Source organism: Panthera leo, chromosome B2 (assembly GCF_018350215.1).
Source record: "Panthera leo isolate Ple1 chromosome B2, P.leo_Ple1_pat1.1, whole genome shotgun sequence".
Classification (NCBI taxonomy): domain Eukaryota; kingdom Metazoa; phylum Chordata; class Mammalia; order Carnivora; family Felidae; genus Panthera; species Panthera leo.
The window spans coordinates 55,652,674-55,665,133 of NC_056683.1; the positions used below are offsets into that span (position 1 = coordinate 55,652,674).

At 35.9% G+C, this 12,460-nt stretch overlaps 1 protein-coding gene across 2 annotated transcripts in view; it reads right to left on the reverse strand.

Moving 5' to 3' along the window:
* The window catches only part of KHDRBS2 (KH RNA binding domain containing, signal transduction associated 2), a 579,306-nt gene that overhangs the window by 186,779 nt on the left and 380,067 nt on the right, over positions 1-12,460 (reverse strand). For both annotated transcript variants that reach the window (XM_042937333.1, XM_042937334.1), the window contains exon 5: positions 4,750-4,877. In XM_042937333.1, the coding sequence (XP_042793267.1) occupies positions 4,750-4,877 (128 nt within the window). The remainder of the gene's footprint in view (positions 1-4,749; positions 4,878-12,460) is intronic.

The window sequence follows — 12,460 nt, forward strand, 5'->3', positions numbered from 1 at the left end:
AAAAAATCTGTGTGCGCTTTCATACTTTAATAAAATGTGGAACTCTAAGCATGGTGATATCATTCTGTTTATTATAGTAGCTTCAGCTTAAGGTCATTGAAATCGGAACTCATTGTCACTGATTTGTCATCATGCATACAACCCCCTGAACTGGTATAGTCACTAATATAATTTATTTTCCTATGGTAACTACGGTGTTAGTGAAATACATTAGGATTCTGCAATAAAAGAATAGACTGAATGCTCTGTACTACAGTGCTTGACACAAAAGTAACTTATATTAAAAGCCTAAGATCAAATGGTTGCAGCCAACTTTTATGGTTTTCCAAGGCCTTTGGAAAGGTTGAGTGTTTGAAGTCTTTGGGCAAAAGCATGGTTATTTCACTTTTTATTATGTCTGAAAGGCTGGCCTCCAGAAAGCACTGCTTTCAGCAGGAACACTAAAGCTTTGGGAAAAATGATGATCATTGGGATGTCAACAATCACACTGCTTGGCTGTACCCACAGATGGGGGATGTAGGTTAGGCTTTCTGCTATGAATAGCAGTCAGCTGGCTCTTTCTTGCTTGCAGAAAATGAGCTTTTGTGACTGAACAGTAAGAATGCTGGTAAAGCTTTTAAACGTTTTAAATAGATTATAGAGCTGATGAATAGAGAAATTATCAGAGAACTTATTGTAAGTCTAATGTATAGAGAATGCTCTCCTAGATTGGGGAAGGTGAAATACAAAAGACCCAGAAGGCCCAGTGCCCACTTCAAACACAACAATAGCTGAGAACACAATATACTATATTATCATCAAAATATAAAACACATCTATGAAAAATGATGTAAAGACCAATTTTACCTTCACTGGGCCTCCAAGGGTCTGTTTCCTCAGCAGGGTGAGCATACATCCAGGTTTGCCCAGAATAATTCTGATATACAACTGCTGTCCTAGCTTCCTGTTTAGTTTAGCATTTTAACATTCTCAAAAGTGTCCAGGTGTGGGTAGTAAATGATTTTCACAAGTCTTATTTTAATGAATAATCACAAGGAAGAACTATAACTCCCCGGGTTTAAGGTGGATTTTTTTTTTCTAATGGGTAAAATCAGATCTCTCAATCTGTAACAACTGTTCCTGCTTTAAAATTATATGATGCTCACATCAAATCTAATTTCTCATCCTATTCCTCCGTCAGTTGTGTCCCAGACACAGCCCTAGAAAACCGGTTTCCTGAATCTGACTCATCACCTCCGTACACTATGTTCTTTCCCTGGAATTTTAATCTCATATCTCTTTTCTCCAATTCAGCTGAAGTTTCACATCATCTATTTTAGGATACTGTCCCCGGCTGAGTCTACACTACAGTATTCTTCATTTTTCTGACTTCTCAAAAGTTTTCCATTCTCAATACTCCACCTCCTGCTCATTCCAGAACTGAATGCAATCTAGTTATTGCTTCCCCACTTTGCTGAAAATACTCTTTCTGAGATTACCAGTAACTTTTCACTGGTAACAAATCCACTGGATTCATTTACAGTCCCCATTTCACTGAACTTGCTATATTTATCACTGTGGATTACTATTTGGAAAATGCCCTCTTTGGATCCTTGCATTCTCTAAGGCTAATGACGACTGTTACCTGTTTCCTTCCTAACACATGCCATATCCTGGATTATATGCCTTCTATCAGAGGTTCCTTAACTTGTCTGCATTTCAGAATTTACCTGAAGACCTTCAAAAAATTCCAAATTCCAGACCACACCCCAGGCCAATTAAATCACAACCTCTAATGGCAGGAAGCCCTCAGTGATTCCAGTATGTAGACCAATTTGGGAACCACTGCCCTAAATGTATCATCTAATTCAAAAATCTTGACAAGGTTGTCATGTAGACATTTCTAAGATACTTTGAAGGTTGAGTAACAAGTCACAGAAAGTACAAGTCACCTGCTCAAGGTCCTACTAGATCCATACATCTTGGATAATTATAGGAATAACTATAGGCTTTGTTTAACTTGGTCCCTCACCAAATCTTATTTGATGTCATTAATCTCTAACTAAGCTAGATGTCAAAGAGTTATCCTTGTGTGGGCCACTCTTTCTTCTCCAACATCTAATACAGTACTAATTACTATAAATTCTTATCTCTAATCTAGCCCTGTATCTCTATACAAGGGCTGTGCATTTCTGTCTTGGATAATGGACTTGTCTCCTCACTGGCTTCCCTGCCATAAATCAGGGTCTTTATGTCCGTCTCTCTTTGATTGGTCTACTTCTCTATCAGTCACAGTAACGACTGAGCAGTCTTTCTTAGAAACAAATACGATTATTCCTTTCTTCAACAAACTCCATCAGTTCTCTGTATTAATTCTCATTAATTAATGAACAAAAGCCTTCAAAATCTGCCCCTAATGTTTTATTTTCCACAGTTTTCTCTAAATATATAGTGATGAAGTGCATCAGAGATGTCAAATATCTTAATTCTTCAAATATGTACTATGAATTATTATATAGATGTAATGCTTTGTTCTCTGGTATGCATAATGATTGGAGGATTAGGTAGTTTTCATAGATACATTTGCTGCAATGTAAATCATTTTAATTAAACAAATTATTATAGAAGTTTTCAAATATCCCAGGCACCATTCTTTTTTAATATAAATATAACTGAATAACTTAATAAAGTCATAATTTCATAAGTATGTACAAATTAGCATCCATTAACTCATGTTTTCAAGAACTTTCTAATCAATATGATTTTCTGTTTTGTAAAACTGTTTCCTTATTCTTTTTTTTAACTGTAGATACATTCCATCATGTGGTTTGAAATAAAAGACAACAGAGTTCTGGTCCATTTACTTTCATTAATGTTAATACATTAATGATATCAATATTGCACTGAAGTGAGGTTTAAATTCCAACATTAATTTTATCTTTTTTTCCCATAATACATATGTAGTATTAGATTTGTATGATATATATGGGATATTAAAGACCAAAAATGTTCAAGGAAATTTTTCTTCTAACATTTAAAAATCGGGATCACAAAGCACTATTCTTTATTAAATCATTAAAGAGACTAATATGTTAGAACAAAGCTTTACTGAAATTGAAATCTTATAGGGTCCACTCAAGTATGCAAATATAATATTACATTAAAGAACTTCAATAAGAAAACAAAATCTAATAATATGAAGATTTTATAATCTTAAAAAGCAGGTTAATGCATTATTTTTAAAAGATGGTCCCAATTTCAAAGAAAAAGGATAGAAAAAAACTTGTCCCCTCTGTAGATTTTCTAAATATTTATTAGTTTACATCACGTAAAACTACAAAATTTGGTATTTTGGGAATCACAAAAGTGACAGCTATGTTATTTAAAGCAGATGATTTAATCAACTTAAGATTACCTGCAATGATGTCATTTCACAACCCATCATGATGAGGTTAGAAATGTACAAGGTTTTATAAATGACTTATTCCATAAAAGTACGTCCACAAAAAAGTATGTCACATTAAATTTTAGCAATGAAAAATGTTCTTTATCAGCATCAGAGAGCTCTTTTTTTTTCATTTTTAGAGATAAAAATGCAATAATAAGCTCTCACAGATTTTCAGAAGTTTTTCCTTTAGTCAAATGTAAATTTCAGAATTGCCAGAATTTACCTTTAAATAGTTACTGCCTTGATATATTTTTTTGGAAATTTATCATTTTTAATTTTTTCCCCCGATTCACTGTAAAATGGAGGCATTTATGACTTAAATGTTAAAACAGTGTTTTTTTTGACACTGGTGGTCAACAATAATTAGGACATAATTTACTAAATAAATTGAATCAGCAAAGTATCCTAAAATCTCATAAGATGATTTCTATGCGATGTACGAATTAATATCCTAGACCTGTGTCTTTTAGAGATTTGAAGGCCAACTATAATCAGGTAAAGAGAATGAATTACACAGTCTGTGCATGAAGGCTATTAGTATATTTTGCTTTACCTCTTTGCAAACCAATGCTTTCTGTTGAAAGCTTCACTAATTCAGAATCATACAAAACAAACTCTGATTCAGAAAGATGCCAAATTTTTGGAAAGTGAATATCAAGTAAAATCTTCTCTGTTGACCAAGGACATTGCAAAGTCAAATGTAACTGAATTTTAAATACTCTTACCATCAGCCATATAAGAAGTGTGCTCTGGCTTTCTGGACTGGTGGTATAAGTATTATCTACCTGTCTATCTAAATGTCTATCTATCTATCATCACCTATGTCTCTACCTATCCAGAATGACTATCAATTCAAGGGCCACTCAATGCACAGACCAATGTATAGCTTTCTCTTCCTGCAAGGTCATCCTGGTTGAAAAAGACAAATAATTGTATCATCTGCATGCCCTAATCCTGGAGACAGAACCACAAAGAAGAAAGTCTCAGGTTTGCGCCTCTGATTTTCTTAGGATAGCTGGTTAGAGTTCCACCTGTGAATTCTAGAGTCAGACTGCTTGTGTAACCTCAGGCATATTCTTAACACCTTTCTGTACCTCAATTTCTCACCTGTGAATAATACTTAACCCTGCATGGAAGATTTGATGAGTTAACTTATGAAAGTTCCTATGTGTTATATAAGCATTCACTGTCCTTGCTTTTGTTGTGGTGGTGGTTGTTGATGATGTTGTTTATTCCTAGCTATGATCATGGCACAGAGCAGATCAGTAAAGGCTTGCCATCCTTGATTACAGTTAATTTATTTCAAGTAAGAGCTAATGTACCTTGAAGGGGTTGTGGGGGCTATTCTTATCCCTCTGCCTCTAATACCTCTGCCACGACCAGAGTCCTCTGAGCCATTTAAGTAAGATAATTCACGTAGCTGTTCCTGACGAATTTCATCATTGTAGTCCTAGGGAAACAAAAACAAAAAACATGACCTGATCAGTTAAAATGGGGCATGGGGATCTTAGAGCTGAACAAACACAGTATGAAAGGACATTTTTCATCTATTTTCTGGAGCCTTGTCTATGAAAATCTGAAATGATGTAAAAGTGTATATACTTTAAATTCCTATTTTTATAGAGAGAAATGGGAAGTTGCTTATTTTATCAAGGAAATACTCAGCAGGAAATCAGATGAAATGTGCTGGGATATCACTTGATGTGTTAACCAGAAAAGGAAAGACAGCAATATAGAATGAAATCTTGGAATGTACCACAGTTATGATTAACATAAAGATTACTGAAAAACAACTCTACTGGGGTGATATGTGTAAATTGCGAATGACTGCATGACATTCAAATAGCTCCTGGTGCATAAACCAAAAAGGTGCAATCTCAAGGCCCGAGGTAGACACTGTGTTAAAATCATAAAGAAGTGCAAATAATATAGCAGAGTTTCAGAAAACTGAGAAGCTGTGCAATCCAACAAGCTTGATGGACAATATTTAAAAGTAAGGAATTTTCTATGTGTTCTAGCATTGGGCTGATAGAAAGATAGCCATAGCAAAAGGCAAATTTCGCAGTGATAACCAGAGATTTAGCAAAGTCAAAGGGATTACCTTTATCTTTTGTCAGTGTGGAAATTTATCAGTCATTTCAATGGGACCAAAGAATGGATGTGAGGCACTAAAGGTGAATACTCTTTAAAGACAAATATCAGTCTTACCTGTTTCTCCTTTTATTCACACACACACACACACACACACACACCTGCTTGAATAGTACAAAACTGAATAAGTGGTTATTTTTACCAAGTGGCTAATCTGATTAAATTCTTTTTCAGTAAACATATGTTTAAGTGAAATCAATCTGCTGAATTTTCTAGTGCTGGAGAGGTGACTAGAAGTGGACACTAGAAATATTTGTGAAGGGCAGGCTGACAGAAATCATGTTGGAAGTCTAGCTGTGGACCCAAAAAACAAGCATATCGTTTAACCAAATGTTGCCAGTTTACCTCTGCATATATACGTTAACAGTAATATTACATGAAAACTGTGCTACTCACCCACACACCTCTGTTTAGAAAAAGGCAGGGATGCATTCAACCTATAAGGATTTCTAATGTACAACTTTATCTCATGCTCCAAAAACTGCCTTGATTACAAGAAAAGTACTAGTCACTCCAAAGCATAAATTTTCTGATTTTTAACATGATGCTTTCACATTCATTCTCTTCAGCACCTCATAAGGGGCTGAACACAGCTGGCTGACAGAAGAACTACACAGTAGAAAATTACAGTTTCTAAGAAGTCACATATATTCAATTTATACCTCTTAATTTTCACATTCAAGTAACCACCAAACGGAAGAATATCCATGTCCATTATTTTATTAGGATCGGGGAGTGTGATGAATTGCCACTTCTGAGTGAGCTGACCAGCCGTTAAATTCCATAATTAAAATGAAAAATTAATTCCATAATTTTCCCACATAATATTCCTAATTTGCAAGAGAATCTTTGTGTGACTTCTTATCTGAGGAAAATCCATGAATTCTCAGGGTCTTTAAAAATTGTAAAAAGAGAGATCATTGTTGGAAACAATGAAATTTAAAAATTTAGAAATTTTAGGGGCGCCTGGGTGGCTCAGTCAGTTAAGCGTCCGACTTCGGCTCAGGTCACGATCTCACGGTCTGTGAGTTCGAACCCCGCATCGGGCTCTGTGCTGACAGCTCAGAGCCTGGAGCCTGCTTTGGATTCTGTGTCTCCCTCTCTCTCTGACTCTCCCCCGTTCATGCTCTGTCTCTGTCTCAAAAATAAACATTTAAAAAAAATTAAAAACAATTAAAAATTTAGAAATTTTAGATGAATTCAATTTATGTAAAAATTTACTTTTATGCCAGAATCAGAAAATGTAATAATGTGGATGTGGTCTTATTCGTTGTGTAATCTTAAAGAAGAGGAAGATGAGGCTGAGAAGAAAATAGGGAAGAAAGAGGAGGAACTTATTCAGAGAGCAGGAAAGAATAATTCCCAATTTGGTCAGGCCTCCCTGAATGCATACCTTGGATAGGTCGCATCACACGGACTCTGGAATTATCCATGTGATTTGCCTTAGTCAATTGAACAAGAAATGTAACAAAAGCAAAGACATGAAAAGTCCTTCCATACTGGAGATTGTCCTTTCTTGTCACTGGAGACTTATGCTACCAGGTGAAGAAGCCAGGCTGGCTTCCTGGATAATGAGAGACCATGTGGAGAGAGGCTCCAGTCACCCCTTCCTTCCCACCGTCCCATCTGTTATCCCAAACATAAGAGTGAGGTCATCCTAGGCCATCCAATATGAGTCAAGCTGATGAAGACCATAAAAAAATCACTTACTTACCCCCGGAACTGGTAGAAATAAATAATAAAGTGGTGCTTTAAGCCAGCATTGTGGTCGTTTGTTTTGTGCAAAAGCTAACAAACAGAGAGGGGACTGCTCAGCATGGAACACGAGAGACCAAAGTCAGAGGGGCATACTTCAGCAGTCTTTTCCCTGTCCTGTCCAAAGGAGGGTGCTTAGACCCAGATGTGATCTATATATTATTTGGGGTATGTGTAGCCCTGCTATGGAGGGAAATATAACTAATGTCATACCCTGGTGTCATTAAAGTTTGAATTGTCCACTTAAAACACTTTATTCAGAGTCTATGCTCACCAATCCAACTGCAGATTGGAATTCAGGTCCTAGACAGAAATCTGCTAACATGCAGAGAATCTGTTTATTTTTTAACAAGAATATTTGACACTGCAGGTTAATTCTTAGTGTAAGTAAAACAACTATTATTGATATATAATGATATACAATCAGGTTTTCTATGAGCTTAACTAGATATTCTGTTTTGAGAAATGGATCATCTTCCAGGATTGTGGTGGTCAAGAGAATACAAACCTCCAACTACAGATGTAATTGACTAAAATTTCCAGTTGCTCTGTTCTGAAACCTCTTGTCCCCAATGCCATGCTCCCTATGAGTGACTCTTAGTCAGTGGCTAAATGTGGTCAAGATGCTAAAATAGGCCCATTCTTGGGAATCACAAGACCCGTCTTCCTATACCTGAAGGATTCCCTGACAGCCTTGCTGAACTTGTTTTAATCTCATTGCACCAGGGCAGTCGAGGCCCCTCTACCTCTCTTTCCTTTGGGTCAGATATTGTAGTGTGAGGGCTCTCCAGCATTCTCTGGCTCCCTTCTTATTTTGTGTTAAAGAGAATTTTCCCTAACAAAATCCTTATGTGTATAATCCCAACTTGGCATCTGCTGCTTGAAGGACACAAACCAACATACACAATGTTAACAAAACCAAGTTTGCTAAGATTACAAAACTGAGAGCTTTGGTAAATGCATTAATGTAAATGCTGGTGGAGCCTGTTCTGTTCAACACACCTTATGCTCTGATTAAATTGGAGTGCTTGCCATTCTCTTACTTAAAAATGGTCATATACAGATTAAATGTGAACTGTGAACTGATTATTGATTACCATAAAGGGTGGTGATTGATATTTTTTAAGAAAATGAATTGTTTGTTGCCCAATTTTTTGTAACACTTCACTTAGTAAGACAATATGAAAGAGTCATCAACATATTTTGGGCCGGAGATCAGAACAACTTGGTAGGTGCAGATAAACTGCAGCAACAATGAAAAACTGTGGGTACATGTATGTGATGGGGTAGCAGAGAAAGAAAATGGGCATCCACGAAAAAATTTAGTAGGAGTCCTCAACTGGGAAGTATATGATATATTTGGGAAAGGTAGGGACAAAAGACATTTAAGGTGCAGAGATGGCTAGAAGTAGAACATTAACAAGATAAAAGAAGGAATGAGGAAAAAAGTGTAGAGGTGGAGAATTTATATTTGGTCTTAATCAGCTTAAATTTAAAATGCCAAAGTGGGGCGCCTGGGTGGCTCAGTCGGTTGAGCGTCCGACTTCGGCTCAGGTCACGATCTCGCGGTCCGTGAGTTCGAGCCCCGCGTCGGGCTCTGTGCTGACTGCTCCGAGCCTGGAGCCTGTTTCAGATTCTGTGTCTCCCTCTCTCTCTGGCCCTCCCCCGTTCATGCTCTGTCTCTCTCTGTCTCAAAAATAAATAAACGTTAAAATAAATAAATAAATAAAATGCCAAAGTGACAGTAAGGGTTATCTTAGAAATTCAGATCTGGGTAGGGAGAGTAAATATGAGAGTCATCTACACATATTTATGATAATAGAAGCACAAAGATTGTATAAGAGATTAGTAAAAGAATGTAGTGATTAGAATTTTCTAATCTACTTTTAATGCAAATTTGTATCCTTGAAGATGTCACTTATTAACTGTAGTGTTTGGATCATTAAATGTTAAATGACCAGGCCTTTTAATAAACTCAGGTTTGTCTAATTAGACAACCAAAATATACACACTTCTGTATTTATAGTAATGAAGCATCTACATGTTTCAAATAAATAGAAAAGAACTTTTTAAATGTCTGCATGTAGGAATAGTTGATACTAATAACTTCCTAGACTGAATATATTCTGTGTATTGTTTTATAACATAAATATAATTTTCTAAACCCTAAAATCTGTAATTTTTTATTATAGTGCTTACTTCCAGTCTTCATTAAGCACAAACCTATTTTTGAATTAATCTTTCATAACTAGAACCTGAGTCTACCTGAAGCTAGTATATCCAGCTGGACATTTAACTGTGGTATGAGTTGCTGATACTTTAGTTATATAAAATCTTAATGACACGAGCAAACAAAACCTTCCAAGTTTACCTTGCAAATGTTATCTTATCAAAAATATATCACTACCTAGTTCACCTGGTGTTATTGAGTTCTAAGGTGCTGGGGTCACGAAATATGTATACATACGAATGTATGGTTGTAGTTTTACGGCATTTACAATTTTTATGCCCAATTTGCTAACAACATATTCATTGAGATGTAAAAATATAAGTTTATAAATAGTAATTATGAAAACTTTCATTTTATGATATTATTTCATTTATTACTATAATATTAAGAGATCTTTGAGAGATAAAGACATAAATATAGAAAAATAATTACCTAAGCATGTGATAAAGTTCATAAAGGACAAAGAAAGGTACAATTATGACAATTCAGGATGAACAAAAGTGGAAAAATTAATTTCCAGTCACTTAAAATAAATAAATAATAATATAGATAATTTAATAGATAAGATATTAAATATGATTTATTATAAATGATGAGATAATAAAATAACAAATATTAAAAATAAAATATTATATGTTTAACTTGTATGCAAAAGCAGAATATTTCAAAATTTTTGAAATAAAGCTAACCCTCATATTATAAAATTGTTCTTGTCAAGAAAAAATGAAAGTTATACTTACAGATGAACCTTACTATTATTTTAAATAAGATTCAACTGATGAATGGATAAAGAAGTGGTTTATATACACAATGGAATATGGGGCGCCTGGGTGGCTCAGTCTGTTAAGCGTCCGACTTCAGCTCAGGTCACGATCTCGTGGTCCGTGAGTTCGAATCCCGCGTCGGGCTCTGGACTGATGGCTCAGAGCCTGGAGCCTGCTTCCGATTCTGTGTCTCCCTCTCTCTGCCCCTCCCCCGTTCATGCTTTGTCTCTCTCTGTCTCAAAAGTAAATAAAACCTTAAAAAAAAAATTTACAATGGAATACTACTTGGCAAAGAGAAAGAATGAAGTCATGCCATTTGCAGCAATGTGGATGGGACTGGAATGTATTATGCTGAGTGAAATAAGTCAGTCAGAGAAGGACAGACACCATATGTTTTCACTCATAAGTGGATCTTGAGAAACTTAACAGAAGTCCATGGGAGAAAGGAAGGGGGAAATAGTTACAAAGAGGGAGGGAGGCAAATCACAAGAGACTCTTAAATAGAGAACACACTGAGGGTGGATGGAGGGATGGAGGAGAGGGGAAAGTGGGTGATGGGCATGAGAAGGGCACTTGTTGGGATGAGCACTGGGTGTTGTATGTAAGCCAATTTGACAATAAATTATATTCATAAGAAAAAAAAAGATTCCAGGCCTGGGATTCCACACTTCAAATAATAAAGAATGCTTTACTACTTTGGCTATACCAGCAGTAAATAAATCATACGCACTCTAAAAATACTCTTTACCTTGAAGACAAACTAAGTTGCTTTAAAAATGCTGATTGGTTTGATCTGCAGCTTTGGGTTCAGACAGAAGGGGTCGTAACAGTGAACTTTTGAATGAATCTATCAAGGCTTAAATAACACATGCATATCATACAAAAACATTTTTAGAATTGATTCAAATTTTAATTTTATTTTCCTACAATGTCCAAAAATTTCGCTTGTTTGCTACCAAAATCAGTTTTTAAAAATTGCTGTCTTGAAATAATAACAAAGATATTCACAATACTTGTTCTATATTCCTTTTGCTTAGGGTGAGGCAAATTAGCCCTATGAAACAATTTCCATGAAATTCATGAGTGCTCCTTTTCGCATCTCCGACAAAGCCCTCCCACCGTGACGGCATATGGTGTAAACAGTATACACAAAAGCTCAGAGCAGACAGATGTTTGGATGTTCCTAGAAAGGACTCATGCTCATAGTCTGCATATTTAATGTATATGCATAATTTCCCAGTTACATACACTCATGTCCATCTGTTATGATGGCATTTTGCCCACATACAAATTGGGAAGATTATTTCACTTGCGTATTGATGCCAGGTGATGACAGGTGTAGATAGGCTACCTGGGGGCACAGTGAGGGACCATTTTCCTGCCAAATTCCCTCCTCTGAGACTCTGATGGGCATTGGCGCTGCACATTTAAAACTGTGATTATAACCACTGGTAACATGTGAACGTATATTTGGCTCTACCAATGCCAAGACTGTCAGACAACATCAGGGGAGAATGAAATGCAGACTGTAACCCGTCTGGGCCATGACAAAGAGATCTGGGATTTCCTAAGCCCCTACAAACAATTAGGTTAGGGCACTTTCACTAGAGTAATAAACAAGAAAGTGCGGGAGGTAATGGGTCCTGTGCCAATATCAAATCTGTAGCTGGACTGGAATGGGTAGTAAGCTCTTTCAGAAAACAACCAGTGCTGTGCTGGATATTATTTAGCAAAACATCTTAGGCTATTAGATAACATCTTTTAGCCAACGCAGGATGAGTTTTAATCAGCCCGGGCGTGGTACCAGAAAACCTCATTAACAAAATGTGGTCAAAGAACAGTCAATTTAGATTTATTAAGAATCTGTTTGGTGCATGACTCTGCATAAGGTCTATATAAAGGCTTTATAAAGCTTATTCACCAAAGGACATCAAATATCACAAAGTAAAAATGTGGACTTTGTATCTTGAACCACTATGGATGGCAACTTCTGTTATTCAAGATTTTTTCTTTTTCCCCATTATAAAGTAATTTTGCACACTATATAAAAATCATCAAAGAATAAGACAATAATTATACATATTTTAGGTAGATATTTTGCAGGATTATTGGCTTATTTTCTCTCTTGTTTTA